We start from the raw sequence: 10,626 nt of genomic DNA on the forward strand, positions 1-10,626 counted from the left end.
CCCTGCAATCCTCCTCCTTCTAAGCCCCCAACTCTTCTGCAAAACGGTGACCTGTGCTACTTTTACAGCCAGCTGACAGGTTCGACAGGGCCATGGCTCTCAGAGCAGGAACCATGCAGCACTCCCTCAGCACCATTCTGGAGAATTTGTTTAGATTTCTTTGTTAACGACTTCTCTGAAGTGCAACTTGAAACTTTGACCTGTTAAGGCAGCTCAGAAGTGTGAATGTGACTGAAATAGCTAGAAGGCCCCAAAAATATAAACAGCACTTATTTAATCAAACCTGCATTTTTTCCCCTCTCTCTCTGCAAGCATGCACAAACCAGACAGCCTTTTTAAATTTAAAGCTTATGGTTGAGATGGACAGCATTGTATATATTGGACAGCCTGATGTAGCAAGAAGACCCTTCCTCTTTTATCACATTTGCCACTACAAAGCAATTGGTTCACTCAACACCTTGAGAGGGAATTAACAGTCATCCACATATGGATGAGCATCAGCCAGCTACTTGGGTGTCAGGGAACTGTGGCCCTGAAAGATATTGGTGAACCTGCTGGACGAATGTGTGCACATATAGTTTTGTATGTGCGAGAGAGGTCTTTGTTTTTTCAGGATAGAGTCAAACTCCAATGTTTATTTGTTACCTTCATATGCTACCATACAGAATAGAACTGCATATGTAATTATGTATATGCACAAAGGCTTTTTTTTATGAATAAAGAATATTTTTTGAAATTAAAAACAAGATATAATTCCGGATAGAGGCTCTACAGGCTTCCTGGACAGCCCGGGGCACTGTGTCTTTAAGAGATCACACAGCGAAAGCCAGATTACAATGCACCCAATGCAGCCCCAAGCAAAGTGGCAAAAGATTGCAGCCGATCTATCAAACCTGCTGTGCTGCGGGTGGATTCTTCTGGATTCCAGTTGTGTGGCCACGCCGGGTGATTGCGCTGCGTTAACAACGTTCGTGTACTCACCGATAAATAATATGGGGAAAGTGATGAAGAGCAGGAAGACATGGGGCACTAGATTGAGCGCATCCACGAAGCAGCCGTTGTTTAAGACGCCGCCGTCGACGTTGTAAGCTTCAGTTGTGTCATTTCCACAGAAGGACAGGGCCATTGTCTTCCAGCAGCTCTGAGTAAGGCAAAAGGGGAAAGCCGTGCTCCACTCAGCCACCGATCTTCAACCCATTCATTCCTCCTTAGTCCAGAAATTTCATAGCAGCACAGCCCTGCTATTTATATAGCCATAGTACAAATGACGTTCAGGGGAGAGCAACTACCGTGTCCCGCCCCCTCCTGGACTGAATACACACACACACACACACACTGGTGCTGTGCAAAAATCATAGTCTTTTGGAAACATGCAAAATATTGCCTCGTCAACATCCACATGTCAATCCTGGCCGTCCTTTATTCATTGATTTGCAAATGATTCTATATCAGACATCACTTTACTTTCCCCCTAATGAATTAAGAAAGCTCAGTCATGACACTTCATTTAGTTCAGAGTAAGTGTCTAAGAGGATGCAGAATAATATTCCCGGTTCCCATCTCCAACATTTAAGTTGCGGATTAAGGAATGGCGTTTTAATATCTCCTAGGAAGCAGGGAGGTGGAGAACCATTTTCATGATTTTGAATAACCTAGCAACTGTTTGAAATTAGACTTGGAATCGGAGGATTGTTACAGGACAGCAGATCATTCAGCCTGCCTGTCTGTGCTGACTTACTGAGGGAGGAATTCAACAAGTGCCATTCCCACTCACGGTTTCCCCAGAACCCTAAATACACTTTCACATATTGATCCATTTCCTCCTTGAAAATCTCAAATCAACACGCTTCCATCTCATAAAGTCATAGAGATGCACAGCATGGAAACAGAACCTTTGGTCCAACTTGTCCATGCCATCCAGATATCCTAAATTAATCTAGTCTCATTTGCCAGCATTTGGCCCATATCCCTCTAAACTCCTCCTATTCATACACCCATCCAGATGCCTTTTAAATGTTATAACTGTACCAGCCTCCACTACTTCCTCTGGCAGCTCATTCCACACATGCACCACCCTCTGTGTGAAAAAGATGTCCTTGAGGTCCCTTTTAAATCTTTTCCATCTTATCTTAAAACTATGCCTTCTAGTTATGGACTTCTCCACTCTGGGGAAAAGACTTTGACTATTCAGTCTATCCATGCCCCTCATGGTTTTATAAACCTCTATAAGGTCACCCCTCAGCCTCTGACACTCCAGGGAAAATAGCTCCAGCCTATTCATTCTTCCTCTTTAGCTCAAACCCTCCAACCGTGGCAACATTCCTTGTAACTCTAACTGAATCTTTCAATTTTCACAACATATTCCTTATAGCAGGGAGACTAGAATTGAATGCCGTATTCCAAAATTGGCCAAGCTAATCTCATGCTGTACGTTCCAGATCTAAACCATACGCTATGCGGAAAAGTTTTTCCTTCTGTCACAATTTGTCAATTCCTCTAATTCTGTGCCCTCTGTTTCTCAGTCCTTCCACCAACAACAGTCTCTGCCCAACTACTTTGCCCAGACTCCTTATCATTCTACAGAATTCTTTCCACACTCTAATTCATTCACATCTTTGGCCAATTCACATCTTTCTGAAAGTGTGGTGCCCAGAATTGAATACAGTGCTCCATGTGAGACCTAACCGTGATCTGTTACAGGTTTATCATAATTTCCTTCCTTTTGTATTCTGTAGTCCTGTTGATAAACCACAGGATGTCATATAAGCTTAATTAAACATTTTCTCAACCTGTCTTGCCAACTTCACTGAATTACGCACATATGCAACAATGTTCCTCTGCTCCTGCTCCCTATTTAATATTGTACCCTTTGTTTTATATTTTTCTCCACATTCTTCCTATTATAAATGAATCCCTTGTCAGCATTAAGTTGTATCTTGCATTTGTCCCTCCATCAACCTCTCCACCTATCTTCTCATCTATCCATCTTCAATCAGCCTCCCCCTCTCTCCCTAAGGTTTTAACTGTCTGCAAATTTTGAAACTGTGCCACGGACACCAGGCTATTTAGTATAGGTAAAAAAAATCAAGGATACCAGTCAAAGAGGAACTCCAGAATAAACTTCCCTCCAGTCTGAAAAAAAATCCATAAACCATTAGTCTCTATTCCTTGTCAGGTTTGTTGTATGGCACTCTATCAAATACAGTTTGTAATTCCATGTGCATCACATCAACTGTATTACCCTCATCAACATTATTTGGCACCTCATCCAGAAAATTAAGCAAGTTAGTTAAGTTTAACTGCCTGTCCTTAATTAACCCACAATTGCATGAGTGACAATTAATATTGTCACAGGTTATCATTTCCGAAAGCTTCCCCCACCATTGAGGATAAGCTAGCTGCCCATAGTTGCCAGGCTTGTCTTTCCACACTTCCTTGAACAGTTCACAGTTTCCCAGTTCTCTATTACCACATCCACATTCAAAGAAGAATCTGCTTATGACGAGTGCTTCTGAAATTTCTACCCTCACTTCCTTCAATCTTCTTGGATCTAGTCCAACCACTACCCCTTGATATTCAATGATGTTACCATCACTGAATCCGCCACAATCAACGTCTTTGAGGTTACCATTGACCAGAAACTCAACTGGACTTGCCACACAAATGCAATGGCTACAAGAGCAGTTTAGAGGCTAGGAATACTGCAGCAAGTAACTCAGCTTCTGATTCCTATCGGCCTGTCCATCATCTACAAGGCACAAACTAAGGTTATAACGGAATACTTGCCGCTTGCCTGGATGAGTGCAGTTCCAACAACAATCAAGAAGCTTGACACCATCCAGGACAAAGCAGCCGCTTGATTGGCACCACATTCACCAGCATCTATTCTCTCCACCACCAAAGCTCAATACTATCTACAAGACACACTGTAGAAATTCACTAACGATCCTTATACAGTACCTTCCAAATCCATGACAACTTCCACCTAGCAGATATATGGGAACACACAAATTTCAAGTTCCCCTCCAAGCCAGTCACCATCCTGACTGGGAAAAATTCCTTCACTGTTGCTGGGTCAAAATCCTGGAATTTCCTCCCTAATGGCATTTTGGGTCAACTCATAACATGTGGAGTACAGCAGTTCAAGAAGGCAGCTCACCACCACCTTCTCTGGGGAAATTAGGGACAGAAAAAATAATGCTGACCCAGCCAGCGATGCTCATGCCCCCCGAATGAATAAATAAGAAAAATTCACCCTGCCCTAGTTCCTTATCAACTTGAAGTAGAGTCTATCCAATATATCATCCTTATTTATTTTAAACACTCCATACACTTAAATTGCTCTTTCATTATAACTAACAGAACATCATCAGCCTTGGTAAAGATAGGACCAAATGTTGATTTATTACCTAAGCTATGTCTCTTGCTTCCATGTTAAATCTCCTTGAGTGCCCCGAATCAGACCCACTCCTGCTTTTACCATTCTTTTACCCTTTAGAAATTTATGGAAGACTTTTGAATTCCCTTTCATGTCGGTTGCCATTTTCTTCATGTAATCTCTCCCTGTTTCCCTTTGCCTTTTCAATTGCCCTCTGAACTTACCATATTCAACCTGGTTCTTGATTGACTTATCTATATGATATTTGCCATAAGCACTCCTTGCCTTACTTATCTTAATGTCTGTCACTTTTATCATTTATTGGTCTCTAGATTGTTTGCCTTATCTTATGGGAAGAAATCTTGACTGTGCCCTATCTATCTTTTGTTCAAAGGTACTCCAATGTTCAGGTGTGATTTTGACTGATAGCATTTGAATCCAATTTCTGGATCCGGTCCTTTTCCTTTTCCATAGCCAAAATAAATCAAATGAGGCAATGATCACTGTCCCCTAAAAGTTCCTTGATCAATTTGGCCCACTTAATTCCAAATAATTCATTCCAGCAATGTCTCCCTTCTCATTGGCCTGGAATTCTACATATTTCTGCAGAAATTCTACCGGAACCTTCTAGGAACTTTTGACCCTGTTTGCCCTTTCACTATTATTGTTCCAGGCTAAAGTACTTTCAAGATGAGTAGGGCTCCTGAGCCAGAGTTTGTCTGCTCCAACTACCTTCTTCTACTTTTCTTGCTTTTAAGTCCTTTTCCTCTAATTACATTCTGCAGGAAGCTCAGAAATGGAAGCAGAGGCAGCACCGACAGCAGCTGGGAGCCCAGAGTGGTGGCAGTCGGCGGCATCGCGGAAACGGCTGGAGGACCAGATGGCAGTAGGTAGCGAGACGGCAGCGTGGAGGCGCAGAAATTGAGCCCAGCACGGGAGAGAGAGGATGGCACTCAATGGCAAGACAGTAGCGTGAAGATGTGGGAATTGAGATTGAGCCTGGCGTGTGAGAGAGATCAAGCCCAACGTGAACTGACTGCAGGCCTATAGCTAAAGGAGGACTGTAATTTGGAACTTTTAACTTTATTTCTAATTTACTACTTTATACTGACAAGAACTGTAATGTTGAACTTTTAACTTATTTCCTCATTTTTCTACATTTTACCTGAGATTTTGTACCTAGGTACCTTGTACCTAAGATACTGCTGTGTTTGGTGACATCGTGAACTTTTCACTGTACTCCTGTATCCCTGTACTTGTGTACATGTGACAATTAAACTTAATTCTAACTCTAATTCTAAAGGCATCCATTGTAACTATTCTATCATTGTTGCAGCCCTTTGCAATTTCCTTGAAAATTTTGTTCCTCTTCATCTGTCCCAAAAGACAGCGGTCTACAGACTACACTAAGCAATGCAATCACTCCCTTTTTGTTCCATAGTTCCCAACTTCTAAAATGGCCAAGATCCTGAGGCGATGACCCTTCCTTTGCTGTTTCTTGCTCAATTCCCAACGATAACAGCTTATATTTGCTGCAAAAGGAAGCTTGCTGAAATTTCACTATTGATATAATCATATCATTTTGAAGGCAATTAGCAGGATAAATAGGGAGGAATTATTTGTTTTTGGATTGGAGTGTTGATAACCAAACGGCACAGATTTAGCTAAACTGACCATTGTCCCAGGAGAAAATGAACAACCACGTATTCTGGCCTTGATTCACTATGTGAAAAGGCATTGGACGTAGATTCATTAGTAAGAAGGGAATCATAAAAATATTACAATCAGAGGAAAAAATACATTGCATGGGTAATGAAGATTGAGGGAAGGATGAGATTAATTGGACTGACTTTGAAAGAAATACTAACAGGACATAATCAAGACACTGCAGATGCTGGCAATTTGAAACAAAAAACGGAAAATGCCGGATGTATTCAGCACGGCTGACAGCAGCTGTGGTGTGAGAAACAGTGTTAACTTTTTAGGTTGGTGACCCTTTCTGCTTTGATGAAAAGACACCAGCATTAAATATTGCATAGAAATACCTACTGCCAGAGGTGGTGAGCTTGGAGGTGGTGAGGTGGAAGTGCTGTTGTATCCAAAACCCCGTATCTTCCTGTCTCCATTAGGATTGGGTTCCTAGTGGGAAAATCTAAAATTGCCTGTCTCTTCCCACTGCTAAACAAGGCTAGTAAACACCTGTGAAAGCCTATTTCCATTGGGATTGACACAACTGATAGTGGGTTTATTGCCAATCAGCATTCACGATTGCTGCTAACTTCTGGCTTCATTTGATTTGATTCATTGTGATCATATGTACCTAAGTACAGTGAAAAGCTTTGTTTGTGAGTAGAACAGGCAGATCATGACAGGCAAGGGCATACAGAGCACAGGGTGCTTGGACAGAGTGAGGCACACAGTTTACACTACAGAGAAGGTGCATGAAGCAAGATCAACAATAAAAAGATCAGCATTATTTGAGGTTAGAGAGTCCATTCACCACCCTAATAACGGCAGAGACAAAGCTGGTCCTGAACCTGTTGGTGTATTTGTTCAGGCTTCTGTATCTTCTGCCTGACAGAACAGGTTGTAGGAGAACATTACCAGGGTGGGATAGGTCTTTGATGATGCTGGCTGCCTTTCCACGGCAGCGAGCCATGTAAATAGTCCATGGATGGGAGTTTGGCTTCTGTTATTGTCTGAGCTATTCACACCACCTTCTGCGATTTCTTACTGACCTGGGCAGTGCAGTTGCTGCACCAGCCTGTTCCACACCTGGACAGTATGCTTGCTATGGTGCATGTGTAAACATTGGTGAGGCCCTTATGGACATGCCGAATTTTCAGAACTGCCTAAGGAAGAAGAGGCGTTGTTGTGCCTTCTTGAAAATTGCATCAATGCATAAAGTCCAGGGCAGTCTGTTAGTTATCAGCACTCCCAGGAACTTAATGCGCCTCAACTCTCTCCACCCCTGCTCCATTGATATGGATGGGAGCATGTTCTCTTGCTTTCTTTCTGAAGTCAATGATCAGTTCTTTAGTTTTGCTGACATTAAGCGAGAGGTTGTTATCATTGCAACATGTCACCAAGCCCTCTATTTCCTTCCTGTACTCTGATTAGATTCTCACCTTGAACTGCTCCATGATCAATACAGTGACCAGTGCCTGATCCATGGACTGGACCGCGACCACAGCCATGCCTGTTAGGAACTAGTCCACCTTTGCTTCCAACGCTTTTCTCCCCTGCCCTCCCACAACCTCAAACATGAGAAAATCCATACTGTACGTCAGTTTCCTTAGCCCTGGCTCCTCTCCTGATCCTGGGATTCAGGGGGTGTTCTTTCAACAGCAACCACAGCCTTCTCCATGGTTCTGATGGGATCTACTTAGCTAACAACTTTCATTGGGAGTGACTTTCAACCATGGGCTTCTTGAGTCCCTCCCTAATCGTATTGTGCGTCCACCTACAGCACATGGAGTGCCGCGGTTCAAGAATTCGGTTCGCCACTACCTTCTCAAGAGCAGCTAGGGAGGGGCAATAAATGTTAGCCTATCCAGTGCCATGTACATCTCATGAGAGAATAAAAAAGGTCCATAGATTTTCCATAAATGCAGCAATTTACCTTCAAAAGGGGGTATCGAAATATCAAAATATTTCTGTGTGTTCACGTCTTTTCTGCCAGTTGGTGCTGGTTTTCTGCATCTTGTTCTGGCATCTGGCTTGCCTTTTGAAACCAAATTTTCTGTCCAAGCCCGCCGACTGTCCTTGGATGCCACGCATATTGTAGATGTGAAGAAACATCCAACAACGTCTGGGTAGCTGCCACCAACCTCATCAGCGACAGTTCTTGCTGGTTTGGTTCGTTTTGCTGTCCCCAGCATCAGAGTTGGGGTGGCACGTTGGCTCAGTGGTTATCACTGCTGCCTCACAGGACCATGGACCCAGGTTCAATTCCACCCTTGGGAAACTGTCTGCGTGGAGTTTGCACATTCTCCCTGTGTCTGTGTGGGTTTCCTCCAGGTGCTCCAGTTTCTTCCCACAGCCCTAAGGTGTGCAGGTTTAGAGGATTAGCTGTGCTAAATTTTCCTATAGTGTCCAGGGATGCACAGGCTAGGTGGGTCAGCCATGGGGAATGCAGGGTTACAGGAATGGAGTGGGTGTGGTTGGGAGGCTCTTTTCAGGGTCAGTGTGGACTGGATGGGTTGAACGGCCTGCTTCCACACTGGAGGAATCTATCCTACTCTGTAATATGCAATTGACATTAGCCTGTTGCAATGGCTTAATGGTGATGTCTATCTTCAAGCAAGTCTCAAATAGCGTGGCCATTTCTCTTGCCCAGAAGATCTTTCCTAAAGACTTCTTATAGCTTAAATTGAATACCTATCACACTCATGCCCTTTACAGCAGCATCTTGTGACAAAGTCAGCAGTAGACCCTTGTCATTTATGTCTGTATGAAGTGTTGGATTCTGTTTATCCAGAAATTAATTCATGCCTTGGTCTGGTCTTCAAGTACTCTCCCGATCTTTTCTGAATCTGTTTTAAAATTCTCTGAAAGGTTACATTTATTTATTCCATGAAGTCCTTCCTTGTAATAGCAAGTAAATTTTCAGAGATGCCTTCTTGGGATTATGTGTTGCTTGACCTGTGAAGTAAAGCAGGATATGTTCCTTAAAGAGTTGTAATCTTGTAATGATATGCCACCTGCCACCTAATGCAACATTAAATGTTTAATTTCCATTTCTTGTTGAAGGTTTTTTTAGTCGAAGTAGTGTGCGGTTCTTGTTTGCTCATTTCTTTTACTTGATTTTTCTGTTCAATGTGTCCATTTCCTCTCCTTTTGCTATTCTATTACTTTACTTTTCAATGTTGCAGTTCCTTTAATGATTATTGACATCTCAGGGACTGAGTCTTTGAGAAAGTGGTGGCAGGTTACTTACTCATGAAATGGTGTTCATGCCAAATAAGGAGTGACGCTCTCACTAAACAATCCTCCCTTAAGCTTTTTCATTTCATAAAATCACCTTTTAATGGATAAAAGGTCATTTTATTTTTAACAAGAGGGTGTTGTGTTCAACTGGATTTAGGTTTTGACTGCTCAGTTTACTTTTAAGCCTGAAAGTAGCCTGATCACTTTTTGTATAAAAGAAGTGCAGGAATTTTGACTGGACAGGACTCGAAGTTGAGAAGAGCTTCCTGACAATTTAATTTGTACATCTGTACTCACTGTGGCTCAGTGGTTAGCACTGCTGCCTCACAGTACCAGGGGCCTGGGTTTGATTTCAGCCTTGGGTGACTGTCTATGCAGAGCTTGCCCATTCTCCCCATATGTGTGTGTGGGTTTCTTCTGGGTGTTCCAGTTTCCTCCCACAGTCCAAAGATGTGCAGGTTAGGTGCATTGGCCATGCTAAATTGCCCATAGTGTCTGGGGTGGGAAGTTCACCCACCCTAGTGATAGGGCTGAGCGGAATGCTCTTTGGAGGGTTGTTGTGTACTTGGTGGATTGAATAACTTGCTTCCACACTGTAGGGATTCTATAATAAATCTGTGCTGCTAGTCATCCAATTGCTTTGAAGTCGAGGGATATTGTCTAGCTGATCTTCAGTGAGGTTTCCAATTGTCTGTACATAAGTTTTTTTTTGTAAGCAGTTACTACTGCTTGACATCGAGCTGCCACCATAATCTGAACTGCCCTCATGATCTGCCATAGAGTTAGCAATGCATTGTTTACTTTCAGCAGGATATTTGTACCTGATGTGGTATTATATATGTTTGCTCCTATAATATACATCAGACATGGGTAATGAGTGTTGAAAAATTCCGTAGAGATTAATTACAGCTCTCAGCATTTACATGCATTAAAATTACAGGCATGGCTGCCGTAGTACTGGGTGCAATTTGGTTCCAGACTGCTGTCAGTTTCCCTTTATACCCTCGGGTCACATACTATCATACAGTGATGGTACCATGAGCATCTCACTTAAAGGCACTTCACCTAAAGATATTGCAAATCAACTGTGAGACATAAAACAACAACCTGTGTCCCAGAGATAGCAGGAATGCTGAAGCTGGAGAATCTGAGGTAACAAGGTGTAGAGCTGAATGAACACAGCAGGCCAAGCAGTATCAGAGGAGCAGGAAAGTTGACGTTTCAGGTCTGGACCCTTGCTCCAATGGCCTTCTTTGTGTTGCAAGAGTCTATGATTTTTATATTCGTGCTGATAAAAATTTAAAATGCATAATCATCAA

General features: G+C 42.6%; 1 protein-coding gene across 4 annotated transcripts in view; it reads right to left on the minus strand.

Moving 5' to 3' along the window:
* abcc9 (ATP-binding cassette, sub-family C (CFTR/MRP), member 9) overlaps nucleotides 1-1,295 on the minus strand; it is a 189,636-nt gene extending 188,341 nt beyond the window's left edge. For all 4 annotated transcript variants that reach the window (XM_048554004.2, XM_048554006.2, XM_048554003.2 and 1 more), the window contains exon 1: nucleotides 982-1,295. In XM_048554004.2, coding sequence (XP_048409961.1) covers nucleotides 982-1,126 — 145 coding nt within the window. In that variant the 5' untranslated portion in view covers nucleotides 1,127-1,295. The remainder of the gene's footprint in view (nucleotides 1-981) is intronic.
* Between the last annotated feature and the right edge of the window lie 9,331 nt (nucleotides 1,296-10,626).

This window comes from Stegostoma tigrinum, chromosome 25, assembly GCF_030684315.1.
Source record: "Stegostoma tigrinum isolate sSteTig4 chromosome 25, sSteTig4.hap1, whole genome shotgun sequence".
Taxonomy (NCBI): domain Eukaryota; kingdom Metazoa; phylum Chordata; class Chondrichthyes; order Orectolobiformes; family Stegostomatidae; genus Stegostoma; species Stegostoma tigrinum.